This window comes from Apaloderma vittatum, unplaced genomic scaffold (genome assembly GCF_000703405.1).
Source record: "Apaloderma vittatum isolate BGI_N311 unplaced genomic scaffold, ASM70340v1 scaffold14666, whole genome shotgun sequence".
NCBI lineage: Eukaryota > Metazoa > Chordata > Aves > Trogoniformes > Trogonidae > Apaloderma > Apaloderma vittatum.
The window spans coordinates 1-17,896 of record NW_009720121.1 but is presented as its reverse complement, the minus strand read 5'-3'; the positions used below and the strand labels follow the sequence as shown (position 1 = coordinate 17,896).

General features: G+C 45.5%; 1 protein-coding gene across 1 annotated transcript in view; it reads left to right on the top strand.

Moving 5' to 3' along the window:
• Positions 1 to 16,619, top strand: part of LOC104275064 (zinc finger protein Aiolos-like) — a gene marked incomplete at its 3' end in the record, with an annotated part of 20,601 nt that extends 3,982 nt beyond the window's left edge. Inside the window, exons 3-6 of the mRNA XM_009870907.1 lie at positions 7,953 to 8,210; positions 8,892 to 9,059; positions 10,489 to 10,605; positions 16,450 to 16,619. Of these exons, the coding sequence (XP_009869209.1) occupies positions 7,953 to 8,210; positions 8,892 to 9,059; positions 10,489 to 10,605; positions 16,450 to 16,619 (713 nt within the window). The remainder of the gene's footprint in view (positions 1 to 7,952; positions 8,211 to 8,891; positions 9,060 to 10,488; positions 10,606 to 16,449) is intronic.
• Between the last annotated feature and the right edge of the window lie 1,277 nt (positions 16,620 to 17,896).

Genomic DNA, 17,896 nt, shown 5'->3' with positions numbered 1-17,896 from the left:
TGCTGCCAAGCACGTTCGGTGACATCAGCAGGCGGTTGTGTTACCACAGCCTGGAAATGGTTGACATCAGCTCGGGCTATCCTGCACGACAGGTAGCCCAGAGCACCCGGGGCCAATACAGAAAGTCAGGTATTGTCAGTGCCTTGAAAAGATCCAAACAGTGCAGCTGGTTCACTCGCATTGGAGTGAGCAGAAAATAGAATTCACCACTGAGATATCCTGACCCGTTGGTGTAAGCTGTCAGACAAGGCAAAGGCTGGAAGGAGAATGGATGCACAGGGTGATGGGCTCCTTTCCATAGCTTCTAAAGCTGCATTTTTCTTCATTCATTCTACAGTGTGTATCTTGAATTCGTATCAAATACTTTCTTGACGGCGAGAGAAAGGCTTATTCCTTTGGCATCGAAATAAAATCTAGTCTAGGGTAGATGGGTTGTGGTGTGTTCCCTCCCCCAGCAGGAAACAAGTGAAGATGAAGAAAACGGCCCTAGGAACTCGAATCACATGTCATGGTAGAGAGTAATCCATTTTTAGAAATAGGGGTTGGTGGAAAGAAAGTCGCTTAATTAAGATGACTCACGATTTGCCCCCAAACTAGGCTGTTCATTTGATACAAAACGTGTGAGCTGAAGGGGCAGGTTTGCCACTGTTTGTGTTGCTGGAAAGGTACCAGAAAGCAGAAATAAATCCACAAGAGTCAAAACTTCACTGGGAAGTGCAGCAAATCGTCCCGTGAGCGCTGGAATCAGTGAAGCTCCGTTTCCAGTGGGCTCGTATCTTGTTGCTGGCTGACTTTTAACTGAATTATGCAAAGCTTGTGTCATGTGCTAGGTGCTGTGTTCTGCTTCTGGTAGCTCGGGCGAGCTTTGCCAGGACCTCAACACCGTCCCCCGTCACACAGCGTTCAGGTGCTCCGGTTCTTGTGCCTGGTTTTGATCCTTCTGCTGCTCTACGGGAGCCGTTACAGACTTGGTTTGAGTTCAGAGCTCAATTCCATACATACCTGTTGACCAGTCTGCTCCTGCATCTCGTCTGCCAGAGACACTGGCTGTTCCTCCTGCCGCGAGAGCGTCTTCTCTGGGAGAGGCTCCAGGAGATGCTGGAGCTCGGTTGTTGGAGCAGAGGGATTTGGAGGAGCCTCCCCTCGCCCAGATGGGGTCAGGTTTGGTGTGCGGGCCCAAACGGCACTTGGGGAACACGAGACGGGTGCATACGCTCCTGTGGAAGACCAGGCTAAACGTAAAGCACAAGTATTTAACTAGAAAAAACTCAGTTTGAAGAGCACGCACTTAGAATCTAAAATTAGCCCTGGGATCTAGATTTGTCACTGGATTATTCTTTTCATAGTCAAATCAACACGCTTAGTTTTGTGAAGATGATGGTGCTTGAGGATTTTGAGCAGCAGTTCCTGTCCTCAAGCATCTGGGTGGCAGAATTCCTTTGGTATTTACCAGGGCTTCCCCGTTCTTCATATGATTGTATTTGCTCTTTATATTGTATTTTTCTAGTCTCAAACACCACAGTGTATCGCATTGGAAGAAAGGCTTTTGGGAGGTGAGTTAAGAAAGGCTGAATGAAAGTGCCCTTTGAGCTTCTCAGACCTGAAGCTCATCTGAAAGAGCAGTTGACCAGCGACGATCATGCCTGAGTGGTCGTATTAGTAATAGGTCCCTTGATATAACTAATGAAAGCGATTATCTGAATTTAACATGTGGCCTTTCTCAGTCTGACTGTTAGGTCCAGATGTTCTCTGATTAACTGTCTAATTGAAGCCTGATTTAACGGTTGTGACTGTGTGTGGCTTTCTGGACTTTAGGAATTGCAGTTTTAGAAATGTTTTCTATGAGTGATCTTAACCGTAACAGCAGGAAAGAACTTGTAGAGTTTCACCTTTTTCTGTTATTTTTAAAATTTTGGTTGGTTGGTTGTTTTTGGTTTAAGAGGGAGATCTAAAGGATATTAAGATTTGGAAGGATAATGTTAACAGGTGTCATAAAGGGAACAAAATTCATCTGGGACGGGCTCTGGAGGACCTGGGCGCTGCAGGCCTGGGATGTGGGATGACATTCCTGATCCTCTGTGCTCCTGTCCAGCACTGGGGTACAGGCAGCTGAAGGAAAAACACCAAGCTATTGACACTATTTTGAATTTAGAAAAATAAAAGTAGAATCCTATGGTAGCTTTAGCATAGTCCTAACGATGGTTTTCTAGCTCCCAGTCATATTATGTCAGGTAATAATAACACTCTGCTTCCCCAGCTCCTGTTTTCCTAGTTCAATGCCTTATTTTTTCATTTTCTTCCCCAAAGCCTGGCCCGCTGTGCTGTGCAGTTGTGCTACTTGGCATCCTTCCTATATCACTGTTTCCGTTAGTGTATCTTTGTCGTATTTTTGGAAACATTTTGAATGAAGGTCCTAAAAACCTCACTAGGTTATTGTCAGGCAGAAATTGGTATTAGCTGGGAAATACCAGGTGTGAGATTACAGTTACACAGGAATATACATCTTTATAAGGAAGAGCCTTGTATTTGAATAAGATGTAACTGGTTACATAATTCAGGTTTCCTGGTTCACATGAGCTCGGAGATGTGGTGTTTGCTTTTGTTGTTGTTGTTGTAATTAATTTTACAACTGGATAAATTATACTGTGTTTTAATGATAGACACTGGTATTAATGAAGTAGAAAATACATTTCCGAGTGCTTGGAAAATTATGCCTTGGTTTTTTTGTTGTTTATTTTTTTTCTTTCCAATTCTCAGTGCTGCATTTCAACTTAATTTGTTTCTATCTTTTTTGTTGTTTCAAGTCACAATAAAAACAAGGAAACTCATTACCATAGAGCGTGCACTCCGCAAAGGGGAATTACGAAAGTTTCTCTCCTATTTTTAGAAGTGAAATTTCCACCAGGTGCGTGCTGCACCGCTTCATTTAGGAATTGCCACTCAAGTATACGATATCTAAAGAAATAGGTGCTCGGCTTTTGTACAAAGAGCAGTGCTAAGAAAATAGCGGAAGGCACAAAGGTGAGATGAAATCAAAGCCGAGTAAATAATTTCAGGAAGTCGGGGATGTGGAACCTATGGATTTGCAGCGCGTTGTGGCACTGAGTGCGGGACGTGGGGATTTTTCACGCGGCAGAATCCATTTTGACCTGTGGGGACACAAAAGAGACCCCTCAGCTGTGGGGACGCTGAGCCCGACCCAGCAGGGCATGGGAGTGCCCTCGGTGCTGCTGCAGGGTGAGGATTTCTTCCGCCGTGGGCAGACCATGATCTGGAAAAAAAAAAAAAAAAAGAAGTGTATTGCTGGAATCAGTGGGAGAAGCAAAGTCGGGTTGGGCCAGAAAGGTTTTGACGCCTCTCCCTTCCCTAGAACTGACGCCCGCGGTGGTGTAGAGGGCAGAGGTGGCGGCAAGTTGCCTTATCTCTCACAAAAATAATCTCATCTTGCTGTTGTGTCACTTCACGTTGCAGAATTTCCCATTGCTTAGCCTCCGAATTTTCAATATATACGAGTACGTCACGTGTGATTATCTTCTCGTCGTTTAAGGAAAAACAACTAAGTGTAGTGTTGATTTCCCCCCCAGTTGACAATTTTGATGGAACGTACTGTAAACCTCCCTTCGTTCAGGAATATGGGTGCTTTTGAATTCATGACATGTCTTCCCCCACAGTGTGTTAATTCCCCTGTAGGGGTGTTTGTCATAAACATGCAGGATTCTGACTTTAATTTGGAAACTCCGCCGACTTGTTTGGTTTCACCACGCACGTCTGTTCTGTTTCGAGCTGCTTTAGGTAAAGGAATCTGGCGTTCTGGGAGGGTGCCAGCTCTGGTCTGTGCACGGTGGGTTTTGGTTTTAGGCTGCTGTTTCTGGGGACAATTTGTGGAGATAAGGGTGATGAATCATCGGTTAATACCTGTCAAATCCTCACAAGAATCCTTCGATACGTGCACAGATAGACGCCCTTCTTGTTCTTCGGCATCTGAATCCTATTAACAGCTGTCAAAACCTGGTAAACTATTTATATGCTTTCACAATTTGTTTAATTGGATAGTTAGGAAATGGCATACAAGAAAAGCTTTTCTTTTTTCTTTTTCTTTTTTTTTTTCCTTTAGTCTGGCTGAACATCTGTAGCATTAGGGGCTCATTATCTCTGAATTGGCATAGCAAATCAGCAGCGTCATTAAAATGCCACATTAAGATGATTAAGTTTCTTTGTTATCCAGTTGACTTTTTGCATGTGCTGAGGATTTCACGATTATGACCCCGCTCCTTGTAAAACACTTGAGCTACATCACCCTTTTGTGCTGTTGCCTTTAATAGCTTCTGGGTTTTATTCTTTGTGCTTTTCATGACGCTGCTGATAAACTTTGCTTAACAACGGTACAAAACTCTACGTTTGATGCCAACATCTTGGATTAAATATAGTAGTTGGGGAGTTTTCCTTCAGAGACTTCCTTCTTGAGGGGGATAGCTAAGATGATACTCTAGCTTGCCCTCCTGGTTTGCTGCTATTTACTTCTTTAATTCATGCATTTTATAGAACATACCCAAGCGCTGCTCATGTGGTGACTCAGTCTGAAGTTGCCACCGCAGCTTTATTTTGGATTTTTTCCAGACCCCATTGTTTTTACAGTGTTTCAGGTGAAACAAAAATATTACTCTGGAGTATATCTTTCATCTTGTAATCATCTCCCCAGGAAATGAAACCATGTGCATCAGCCTTAACGCATCACACTGGTACTTTGTTGTGTAAAACCTACAGCATTTTGCTCGGCGGTGCACATTACCTTTGCGAACCGGCTCGAGAAAAATAGTTACCTGGGTTGGACCCTGTGAATGTTTTTTTCCTCTTACAACCTCTTTACTTTCCCAAGCACGGAAGAGATGACAGCACTTCGTTTGTTCAACTGAGGCAGCTTTGTTAGCGTTGTTAGGGATAATTGTGTTTTTCCTCCTTTTCTACTTGAAGTTACAGCCACCTTTCTCCTGGCTCAGGAGGACCAGCCTGGAAACTCCCTGATCTCATTAAAGTATTGTTGATAGGATTTGTAAGTGACGGATACAAACCTTTCCACACGGCTGCTGGTCTCGCAATATTCCCTGCGTGTGGCAGCACACAGCAAATGTTGGGGCTGGAAAAGAGATTTGGTTGTTTCAGACCTCCACAACCACTTGGTTAATTTGAAGCTGACGGTGCTGAGCTGTTTCTTCCTCAGGCTGCTTGTACCAAAGCTTCCTTTTCTCTCTGCCAGGAAGAGCAGACCCAGAACAACAACAGGTGTGTTAAGACAGAAAAATTCCAACCCTTCTAACACGTATTTGGTTTAAAAAAGCCTCTTCCCTTGTAGCTTCTGCTCTCTGCTGTTCTCAGTCGTCAGAGGGTGACTTTTTTCCGTTGAGGTTCTTCAGATGCAAACTGAAAAGGCCACGAGCTTTGGTGGGATGTCGCCGACAGCTGGAGTGGCGCGCGTCCTTCTCGGTTGCTATAAGCCACCACCGGTATTGCAAGCAGCCGGCGTGCGGTGTGGAAAATGCAGAGGTTCTTATGTTCCGCAGCGGAACCGCAGGATGGCTTGCCCAGTTTGTGCCCGTCAGCGAGCGCTCGCCATGGGGAACTCGAGCCGGCGTTGGCGCTGGGCTACAGGAACGCCGGCGCGGCGCTGCAAAAGAGTGAGAAGCCAGGCGCCATCAATTTGTGGTGAGAAACAGCAGAAAACGGTAGAGAAGTCCTCTCAGTTGGAGGTTGCTACTAGTCCCCCACCGCTGAGCAATCGCATTTGATGCGGGTGGAAGGTGAGACGTTAAGTAGAAAGTGGGAATTGAAATTGTTTCTGAAAGTACCGGCAAGGTGCAGCTGCAATGTGCGCTTCCTTCTACCGTGCTCTGCGGGGTGTAGCAAATTATTTTGGAACTGTCCCCTTTAGAGAGGGGAAAACAACCACCAGCCAAAAAAAAATCCTCTGATTTTTTGGAAAAGAGGTTCTGTTGAAAGCTTGCTTTCAGCAACTGGTGATAGCTTTTCCTTAGAGTGGTGGAAATGGATGCATCAACGAATTTTTAAGGAGTCTTGGTAGCAGGATGCCCTGAAGCTGGCAGCAGAAGGTGCTTGTGGAGGAAACCCCACTCCAGCGGCAGTTGCAGTCCCCAGATGTGGAGCAGAGCTGGTACCGAAGAAGATGAGAATCCAGAGCTCCCTGTGACCCTCGGAGCAAACACCCAAACTTCCACAAACTCTTCTGGGACTGGGGCAGCCAGTCCCCACACCAAACTCTGTGAAACCTCTGGGATAGGGAGATGAAAACACACACACTGTGGGGAGAAAAGCCATCCTTGTAGTGTTGCCTGGGGAGGGCACCGAGAGGAATCTCGGAATTTTCCACGTCGCTGTGGATTTTGGTGTAGGATGAAGAGTTTATCACCCACCTGTTCCTTCCACCTCCCTTCAGCCCACAGTAAGGCAGGCTGGGAGGGCTTAGTGCAGACGTTTAGGATAGAGGAGCGAGTTTTTATCCCTGAAATACGGTTGAAAATTTGGATTTCATGAAAGCCTGGCTTGCCAGGTCTGTATTTTGCAGCGCTGCTTTTATGTTGCCACCTCATTTTCGCTGTCGCTCGTTGTTTGTTCTCGGCATTTGATGTGGTTTATTACTCAGAACCAGAGCTAATACATATTCAGCAGTCCATGATCTGTACTTGGGAGAAAGGACAAGTGATCGAGTGCCGTATTTAACTGCCTAACCCTCGGTTTGAGAGAGGAGCAGGTGGCCATGAGAATAATACTTTCAAACAGGAAACTTCAGTATTTTATCTCTTGGTGCTTTTCTTCACTTGGCAGCTTGAAGCATAACTTGACTTTCAGCCGTAGCCGAGCTCTCATCAAGGTGGAAAAGTCAGCTTCAAGCAGGAAAAAAACCTGTCCTGCCCGTTTGTAAGGATTTCCGTGCTAGTGCTGGTAGTGCTGGAGTTAATAGCAGAAAGGAAACTCAGCACCATAAGTTGGCAATCGTCAGCTGTTTATATGGTGTGACCAATTTGTTTATATTTTTACATGGCAGCGTTATTATTAGTAAATTATTAGCTTCTTGTTGCATTCTCCTCCTGTCATGAAATTGCACTCGTTTAAAGCGATGTTTCTGGTTTTCTCTGGATGTGGCTACGGGTCCAGGAGCCCGCTGGAAGGCCGTGGATGCTGACCTCAAGGAGTCTTTGGGTTCTTTGCCACCTACTTGCAATATGACTTTGGAAAAATCCTGGAACATTTCTAGGATACAGTTACAGGAAACCTGTACCCTGCCTCTGCTGGTTTTACTCCCAGAGTAACCTTAGGCGTATCAAGATTATCAGATGCTCCTCACCCATTTGAGGTTTTTGACTAAAAACTGCGAATTGCAAGTGAAAATTAGGATTATTGATTAGGTTTAACCGGTGAGAATCTATACCATGGGAGCACTGGAAGCCTTAGACTGGATGGGCCAGATTTCTTCAGCGTGTTTCAAGCACCAGAGGTTCTGCGGGAAGACAAAAGTATCCTTTTTAATCTGTCTTTCTTATTTCCAATTCACAGGAACAGCCTGAGACACTAATTTCTGTAGGCTAATTGTTGGTTGTGGGAAGAAGTCTTTTTTTTTGAATCCTGAATAGTACCTTGTAATTGCAGAAGTTTTTACTGTGCTATACTTTTGTAATCTGCACAAGGAAATTACCCACCAAAGGTAATTAGCAGGCAGGTCAATATTTCTGAGGGTTTTCTCACTGTGGGTATCATTAAGGGTACCTGACTCATGAAGAATCACATCTGAACTGCATTTCTTCATCTTTGAGTGTTGAAGTAAAACTTTCAGGAAGGTGGATAATGTAATTTTAGGTGTATTTTGGTGATTTTTTTCCCTAAGATACTTCACAGCGCCGAAGAGAAGCATGTTTTCATTTTGTGCTTTGTTTTACCTGCAGATGATGTGGTTAAAGTGAAAGGTGAATACACTGAAAGAGAGGAGAGCGCTATAAATTCCGAGCCTATGGAAACCCCAGAAGAATCTGAAATGCCTTACACCTACCCCAGAGAATACAGTGAATATGAAAGCATTAAGCTGGAAAGACATTCTGGTTCATATGACGTCAGGCCAGCTAGTGGAAAAATGAATTGTGATATCTGTGGATTAGCCTGCATTAGCCTCAATGTCTTGATGGTTCATAAGCGTAGCCACACTGGTAAATATCCCTATATTATTCTTCTAAGAGCTGAATACTGAAAGGATAATGATTTGTAATGCAGACAACTTATTTAAAAAAAGAATGCCAAAATGAGGATTTCCTTGTTCTGTCCTTGATGCCACATGTGATCTGTAGCAAGCTGCTCGCTTTTCTGTGCCTCACTTTACCCACCTTTCTTGTTAGGTTAGCAAAAGCGTGTTTGTGAGGCATTTTAAGAATTTTGGATGAAAGGCACTATGTCGTTTAAGTATTCCAGGCACAAAACCCAAGTTAGATTGGTTTTGTGCTGCCATTTCCAGCCTGCGTATGTATTTCTCTCTGTGCTGTACTTTGGCAACAAACCAATGAGCATCTTAAGTTTCAGCATGCAGTAAGATAAGCCTTTTTTTTTTTTTTCCCTAAAAAGTTGCTAGCTTATTGGAATCAGCCTCCTCCAGAACACTTATTTCCATGGAAAAACCGCACAGCGTTTTCCATAGGTGTACGTAACGTGGCAAGAAGCTCTGACACCAGAGCTGCACCTAACTCCCACTGCAGTCAACGGAAGGGCTGGGTGGGTTTCTGTAGAGAGAAATCGCTCCGGTCCCTCATTCTTTCCTCTTCCCAAAAGGAAAGGGTGTAAGGATAGCATGATACCCACGTAACCATTAAATGTCCTTTTTTGTATGTCATTTTAAGGTGAACGGCCATTCCAGTGTAATCAGTGCGGAGCTTCCTTTACTCAGAAGGGTAACCTCCTCCGCCACATTAAGCTACATACAGGGGAAAAACCTTTTAAATGTCATCTTTGCAGTTATGCCTGCCAAAGGAGGGATGCACTAACGGGTCACTTAAGGACACATTCTGGTAAGTGACTTCAGCGGCACTTCACGTGTTTGCGATGTGTGTCACTAGGACACTGGGCGTGGAGCACAGTCAGTCAGCGCAGTGCGTTCAGCCGGTCTCGTCTGCAAGAGCCAAGGAGTAGAAGTGACCCCTCGCTCTCCCTGCAGGAGGAGGGCAGAGGGAAACCCGCTGCCACGGCTGCGGGAAGGGCCAGCCTCCATCCCTGCTTGGACAAAATAACTCCTCGGTGTTTTCAAATGCTTGGAGCGAGCTGTGCCAGCAAGCTCTGAGTCGGAGGGGTAGCACGACGACACGCTTGGCTGGGATTTCCTCCCGTGCCTGCCCCGAGCTGTCAGGATAGCTCGAGGAGCGTCGTCCAGCACAGCGTGACTGTTGCCAGTTCACACCTTGCCGTTGCGTAGTGCCTTTCATCTGAACATCTTAACGTGCTCGACAAACGCCAGCGTTTTGTTTTTTTTCTCAAGGCTGGTAGGGTGTTCCATCCGTTTTACGGCTGGGGGAAATGGAGGCACAGAGCTGAGGTGACATGATTAACGAGCCAGGTATAAATTGATTGATCTTAGTTTCCCCCAGTTGTGCAAGAGCCAGGCTGTGCTTGCTCTTTGATTTGTGTATATCCTGTGTTATGCAGGGGCCTAGAAAGAGAACATTTATTCTAAATGATAGATGTTATCTTTGTACTGCACTTTACAGAAAGAAAAAAATTAAAAGTTCAACCTTGCAAAGAATCAAAGCTAGAAACGAGATTATCTGACATGGATGAATGAGATTCTGATTTAATCAAGACCCAGCACAGCGGTGGTGACTGTCCCCCACCAGCACAATGCTAAAACCATCGTGCTTCAAACACTTTGTGTGCTTATCTTGGGCTGGTTTAGTAAACAGTATAAAGAAAATCTCTTCAAGTGAATCACATAAAGAAGTGAATAATTTTGGTAGCGGTAAGGAGCGCAGTCTTCCTGCCCGGCGCGCGGTGCAAGGCTGGGTGTATGTGCGCTGCACGGGGCCGATCCCGTGCCCGGGTGTGTTAGAGAGCGACTGCTCACAAAGCAGCAGCGCAATAGTTCAGCGAGTGCTTCCAGTGCTCGGGTCTGAGGCGCTGGGAAAGGCTGCGGCGGGTATCTTGGAGTTTCAGACAGGTTTGCTTTAGCTTCAGATGAGTTAGGAGCATAATTCCTTTTACGATAAATGCCTTTGGAAAGGAAACTCACCTCACGTAGGGTTTTGGTTTGGTTTAACTTCATTGATTTTGTGGACCCTTGAAGAGTTCTGCACGCGCAGGACCTCGGGCAGGCTGCTGGGACAGCGGCAGTCCTGGCTCAGCGGCGTTACCAGTAGCGTTCTCCCTGAGCCCGTAGTAACCGTACACTTGGAGACAGTGTTTGAGCCGCCTCCGTGGTTATTTTATGCCGTGCTCTTCTTTTCCTAGTGGAGAAGCCGTACAAGTGTGAGTTTTGCGGAAGGAGCTACAAGCAGAGGAGCTCGCTGGAGGAGCACAAGGAGCGGTGCCGTACTTACCTGCAGAACGCTGGCGTGTGCGAGGCTGGTGAGTTCAGCACGTCACCGTGGGTTTGGGTTTTTGCTGCGTTACTGCGCGTAAACAAGGGCATCTGGTGAGCTGTTAATTCACAGCCTGAGAACAGCTTTTACTACGATTATTTTCAGTAACCTAAGGGGCTGTAACAGCTTTAAAAAGGGTCTGGTTTAACACATCCCTCGGGCGACCAGCTAAAGGAGGCTTTTATTTTAATCACTTTTTTATTTCACAGTTACTTTGAATAAAACATCTGAAATACCTTTTACGCAGCGTTTCTGTAGGTGACGCTCACTGTAAGTTTAATTATTCTTACATTAATGCTCTGACGTGGCTTATTTGATTGGATGAGCGGATGCCCGTGGTTCAGTGGTTGCTCATTGAACAGTTGCTCACGTGTCTGAGTCCGTTTGGTGCCTCATTTTCTTTAGAATGACAACAATTGGTCAGAACCAGTTAGAATTCACAGGAGTTTTAGGAGTTTCTGGGGCACGGAAACGGGGCAGTGTCCCGAGGGTGACGGATAGCTCAGCTTAGGGGATGGAAAGAATACGAGGGCTACTCGAAGTGGAGAACTGCCTTTGAAAAAGGGTGAAGGTAAAATGTGTCAAAACAGGTTTTCTTATTTTCCTTTTCACAGTCTCAGTGCTGCAGTTCTGAAAACGCTGCGGTGAAAAATAACCGCCCTAACCTTTGAGCCTGCTTCACCTGAATATTTCCAATCCTGAAATGAACTCATGTGATTTAAGTCGCACGATATGCCAGTAAGTCAGGAGAGAATCGCTTTTCCCATTCAGTGTCCGGGAGCGGTTGTGACCTCCCAAAAGATGATACAACTAATCCGTAGCAGAGCTGAGGCTACAATTTCAGAGTTCAGGTTCCCATTCTTTTCCTTTGCAGCCTTAAAATAAAACAAACAAGCAAAAGCTGTAAGTTCTCAAGGACTAGAACCTTCCTTGCTTGGATTGTGAATTTCAAATTAAATTTTCTTTTCAAGGAAGAGGCTAAACTGAGTTTTCAGAAAAGAAAACTGAAACATAAAATCAGAAAGCTAAAATGTAGTAGCCTTAGAGAGCTGACAATGTTAACCCAGGCTCTTTAATAAGAAAAAAAGTAATTTGTAATTAGTGAGATGATTATCAACCAAAGATTCTGCAGACATCACCATGAGCCAGGCCTGAAAACCAGTGTGAGGACCCGTTGGTGTGTGATACCTGTGGGGTACAAGAGTCCTCGCCCTGTGCAGAGCGAGTCGCTTGGCATGCCAGGCTTTAGGCCACATGCACACACAGAAACTGCTATGAAGCAGCAACGATTTAACAAAGTTAGAGTTTTACATTTCTTCGTGGGCTGCCTTCTTTTCAGAAAATGACACGTAGTTTTAGAGCGTTAGTAGAAGTAAATGGTTGTCAGAATGTCAGCAAGTTTTGGTTTTCATGAGAACCCACTGGTATTGTAGCTGTGGTTTTATGTCAGAGTACGTATTCCCATGATGGCAATCACTCCGAGATGTCCAACATGTGAAAATGGAAAACATGATACCTCCTGCAGATTTCTGGTTTTAAGTGTTTCTCATGGTTTATATTCATCTCAGAATAGCAACATGTTACTTACCCCGAATCCGCTGTGCAGCGCTCGGTGCAGTTGCGCAGCGAACCTCTGGTCGCAGAGGAAGTGTAAAGTTCCAGCACGACGTGACGTGGCTGTACCCTCTGCCCTTGAGACCTTCGCGCTTTTACAAACGCCGCGGTGGTTTTACTGGAGCAATAAGTTCTATGAAAAACAGGAACTCTGGTGTGGCCGAGGCATTGCCGTTCGGTTCCTGGTGTCGGCACTGCGCGGGGCGCCAGGGGCAGAGGGGAGGCTGGAAGGGACCTCAGGAGGTCCTTTGGTGCATTTGATTTTTCCTCTAAGTGCAGCACTTTGCCCTTGCATTTAGTGAACGTCGCTTGGGTTTGGGTTTTTTTGGATTTCTGACCATTTTCCTACCCAGGCACATCGCTTTGAATTTCGATCCTCTGAAGCCCTTGCAACCTTCTCGTCTGGAGCCACCTTTAAGTACAAGTGTGCTCTGCAGGCCAGCAGCCAGGAATTCACTAAAATGTTAAAAAGCATGAGGACTCCAGTAACCATGTAGTGGCTTTTCAGTACGAGGTTTGCCTGTTCCAAACGTCGCGGCGAGGAAATATTTCCAAATGCAAGGCTTTATGTAACGATATTCGAGCGTTGCTCAGCCCCCGATAAGAATCTCTGGTCACACTGTTCTCGTTGCTCAATAAGCCACCTCACTGTTCCACTCTCCTCTATTTAGTGACCACACAGAGATGCTGCAGGAAGCAATGCCTCTAATTTGAGCTCTGCTTCGAACTTGAGGGTTTTGTTAACAATGCCCACGTGCTCTAAAAATTATCCTCACATCTACTGTGTGACAGAAACCACACTAGGGAGATAAATCAGCACGGGCTGAATGACCGTGTGTTGGCGCTCTGGGCTGGAAGCGGAGCATCCTCTCTCTGTACATCTACAGAAGCTTTCAGCATCCTCAGAGGTTTTGCTTTTTGGGCTGGACCTCCAGAAGGATTTAGCTTGCAGGATCTTTCAAGATCACAAGCTGCAATTGGAAGTGAAGTGCTTTGGCAGTCTAGATTGTCGTTATTCGTTTTTTCTCAGTGTAGTTTTGAGCAAAGCACTTGACCATCTCTGTCAGTCCAGCCCGAAGTTTATTTTTAGATACACGTTCTAGTTAGATAATTAGTTCTTTAAGCTGATGTCACAATGTGCAGTGGAAACATCCAGTGCGGGAGGGAATTGAAGAGGGAGACGGGACGTGATTATTTCTCTCCGTTTGAGAAGCCTTTAGAGAGTTTTCAATGATTAAAGAAATGTTTCCTAAATGCTAAATATTATTCTTGGATTGTTTAATAAGTGATCCAGAAGAAAGTGGTGGTTGAGATAATTTTAAGTGAGGTTTTGGGCAGGGAGCGCAGCGCTGTGAGAGAGAACCGGTGTAACCGCCTGTGTCTCGACGGGAGCAGATAGTTTCCCTAAGGCTGCGTTACTAAGACATCGTCAAAGACTTTTTGTGGCCCATAAATAGAGATTATTTTCTTCCCTTTAGGAAAAATGGCCGTTAGCAAGGAGCTAATGTGAATGTAAAGACCCTCAGCGTTAAAAATAAAATGACAGACAGACATGGAGCTGGAAGATTGATACTTACAGATGTCCCAGACCATATTATGTAGGTCAATAATTACTGTCTCTTCAACATTCTCCTCTGAGTAAAGACTATTGTTACCTCTGCAGGAAGCTGCTTGTCTGCCCTCTTGACACTAATTTAATAAAGTTCCCCTGGTGGCACATAAATAACGTTGACAAGACAAGGAGTCGTAGTCGCTGCTGTGCTACGTGCAGCCCCCCGTGTGTTCCTGGGGCTGGCTGAGAGGACCCAGAGAAACTTCCTTTTGTCAAAAGGTGGAGAAGAAGATTCTGAAAATGTGAAATCGGAGCTTTAATGGAACATGAGTACAACTCATGAACTTAAAGATTGAGAAAAAGAGGAACAAAATTTAGAAAAATAAGAAATGGTAGGGACCAAGGAGCTGCCCTTATGACGTGGATTAATTGAGTTTTCTTCCTTTTTTTTTGTTTTTCCCCCTAAATTTTGAATATACAGCACTGTTTGTATGATTATTTTGTTCAGGGTTGTCAAGATTATTAATTTTCTGGGTTGGAGGTAGTTCTGACTTGAACTGCAGTTGCCTGAATATAATATAAAGAGCTCAGAAAGCATTTCCCAGTTTTTTGGAGCTCAACAGAAATTCTGAAATTAAAAATCCCGCAGCGTTATTCTCAAGAATTAACTAGAGCTTCTGGCCCAAACCCAAACGGGTGATGATGTTCTGCCTGCCTGACTCCCCCTTAGAGTTTCAGCTCAATCTGGTGCTGGTCTCGCTCCACGCAGACTGTTACGCAGCGTCTTGGCGTTTCGCGCTGGGAGCAGGTGCGCTGTAGCGGGCGGCGGATTTATTTATGTGAGTCTCTACACACACTCGAGTGGTTTGGAATAAAAACCAGCCCAGGGAAGCAGCGTGTTGTTACCCTTAAGGCACCGTGCAGGCTCGCTGCTGGGGGGCTGGCGGTCCCGCGTGTCGCGGGGTCACAGCCCGGTGAGCTGGGACCCGACTGAGCCCCGGTGTCCTGTCCCTCCTGAGTCATATTCGTAGCTCGTGTCTTGTGGCGTGGAGTACTTAGGAAGGGCTTTACGTTTTCAAACTGCTGAACAAACATGAACAAACAGTTCTGGCTGAGGTTTGGTGAGTCATGGTTTGTGCTGACTGAAACTCATCTGGTATCAATAACAGCAGTAATAAAACAGGCAAAAAGTGTCTGGCTGTGAAATGCCCAGGGAAGCGCTGCCCGCTGAGCTGTGGAAGGATGATACTGCATTTTTGTCCCTCACTCTCCTTGGCAAACTGCAATTTAAGGCCAGTACTTGAGAAAGCAGGGCCAGAGTGATACTGAAGCGCTTGTATCATTTTCCTCTGGCATTACTTCTCTCTTACCTAGATTTGCTTTGGTACGTTTAGGTCTGCCAGCGCAACAGTACAGTAACACAGCGGCCAGGATTCTTTCACGGTGATATCTGACCTTTTGTATCCCTTTGGGGAAAGTAAATTACCTGTCCTTGTCTTTGTTTGCCTCTTAAAGGCATGGGCAGCCTCTTAAAACGTGTCTGGGTTTCACCGCAGTGGTCCCTAAAGCTGAAACTTTTAGTGCCACATTTTTATATGACAGTACCGCAACCAAGACTCGTTCTTCAGGCGAGAGCGAGTTGGTTTTTTGGGGGGGAGGGGGGTTTAGCCGCAGCAGTTACGTTCAGTATTAGTGTGGCAGTAGCGATATGAGGTGGCAGTCCTGCAGCTTGGCTGATCCCCCTCAAGAGCCTCCGCGAGGTGAGAGCAAGCAGCCGTTTCCGTGAAATGACGGACGCTGGGCTAGCGCGCCCGAAGGAGAGCTCTGGAAAACGATATGATCCTTCAAACAGGGGCTCAAAACGAAAATGGTGTGATCCCGAGCGGCTCAATCTCAAGGGAGTGATCGTAGGACCTGTGGACTCTTCCTAGCATTAGAAATTCTGGACGTTGTAAATGAGCTTTAAAACACCTGATGCTGACAAGCGTGCCGGGGAGAGGTGATCTCAGTTCTAGCTGTAGCGTTTAGGGGGAAAAAATGAAGTGATAATGACACCTGAGAAAAAAAAAAGTGAAGGTTGAAAAGGTGTATCAATGCTCCACTAAACTCAAAATAATGTATTTCATCCAAGTTCCTTAGCGATGCGTTAAGAAGACGTCTCCATGTCTGCCAAGGAGGACTGGGTGTCCTGCGTTGGGGTTTTGAAGCGCTGTGTCAGTCGCAGGTGTCCCAGTCTGAGTCAGAATAAAAAAGAGAGGCTGACAGAGGTTATACCTCCATCTAGATTCGTGTAACCAACCCTTCCAGCCAGTTTGTTTCACACTTCCTCTCGCTGATGAAGGCGCTGGGTTTGTATGGTTTGTGCTCTCCTTGCACGAGCTCAGGACCACGAGGTTCATGTCGTTCTGCGCTGGGTTCCACTGACCGCAGCTGGTGCCCGAGGCGCGCAGAGCAAGAACGACAGAAAAAGCAAAACAAGTTTACATCAGATCTCCAAACTGTTTCCTCCCAGTTAGTGTGGCAAACTCCGGAGATTAAACCATTCATCTCTTCCTTTTTCTTTTTTTTTGTTCTCTTTTTTTCCTTTTCACCTACGTGTTGTTTTGTTGCTTTTGCTTTTTTTTTTTTTTTTTTCTTTTTTCTTCTTTGCATTTTCCAAACTAGCGAGCGTGGAGGCAAGGCACATCAAGGCAGAGATGGGGAGTGAAAGAGCCCTTGTGCTGGACAGGCTAGCAAGCAACGTGGCAAAGCGAAAAAGCTCAATGCCTCAGAAATTTATTGGTAAGAACAAAAAAACCTTTTCGTGTGTGCAACAGTTAAATATGTGCGAGTTGGTAACCTGTAGTACGATGCCTCTGCTTATTTTAAATAGCCTCCTTGAGCTTATAATCTAATGCAAGAGAATATAATTAACTTGGCTTATTCTGATGTGGTTTGGGTGATTTGTTGCAGGGGTTGGTTTAAAATGAAAAGAATATGTTCTGTTAGATACCTCAGCTGGATGGAGGCTGCCACTGTGCTTTGTGTCTATTTGTGCAGACAGTTTATAAGTGTATTTTATGAGCTTCCACGTGTTGCTTTCTGTACGTGTGCATTTGAAATGTTCTCTGCTAGGTTCTTTACTGAAAAAGAACAGGAAGGCTTAATGCTGTAAGAGCTGGGTGCTCGCTCTGGTCAGCAGGAGGTGAAGGTGCTTGAGGATGCATGTGTGGAATAAGGCCTAAAGACAGAAAAGTATTGGATTTCTGCTAGTCACCCTGCTGAATCTGAATATGGGTTAAAAATATCAAATCCTTTCTTGTGGTAATTTAAGCAATGAGCTATTTTCGTTGCAATTTCTTTGCATTTCGTGTTGTGTGATCGGTTTTGCATGCTGGGGATCTTAAATACTCGTCTGGCAGGTTCTGTGTTGCAGCGAACGCCCGATCCTCCTGGCTGGTCTTACTTCATTAAGCTGCCTTTTAAGAAAAGAAAGCGCAGCTCTTGCGTCCTGAGTAAAGACCTGACTTAGCAGTTATGTAATATTAGGACTAGTAATGCCTCGTTTGTTATATTCTGTGCAAGGTACCAAGTGCTTGCTTTGCTTAACGTAGACTTCTCCTGCAGAGCAGGGGCCGGGGGCAGGCTGGGGGGGCGGCCAGGGATGTCCCGAGCGGCTGGGGCTGAGGTCTCCACCTGGGTAAAGGTGCGCTCCTGAATCCACGGACACAGAAAAGCGACCTGGGTTCTGAAGGTAACGTAGCTCGGACTGGATTTGCTGGGCAGCACTGGACTTTGGCCTGTGAAAACCGCTGACTTCTCTTTAGGCGACTTAGTAGGGCTTTAAAAAAGTCACTTTTTGTAAAAGTCACGTCCGCAGCAGTGAAGTAACGCCGTCACGCTCCATCCGAGTGCCTTTGGGTTCCTCACACTGAAACTGTTGACTGTGTGATTTAGACCTTACATGTCGGGCTGTGATTCAAACAGTAATACTAACGCAAATGGCTTTGAAAATCTTCAGCTTCCTTTTTTTCCTTTTTTTTTAGGACTGAGATCAGCTTCACTCTCTCTTGCTTTACAGTTGCTACCAATTCAATTCAGTTCAACCTTTATGTATCTTATTAATCACGTC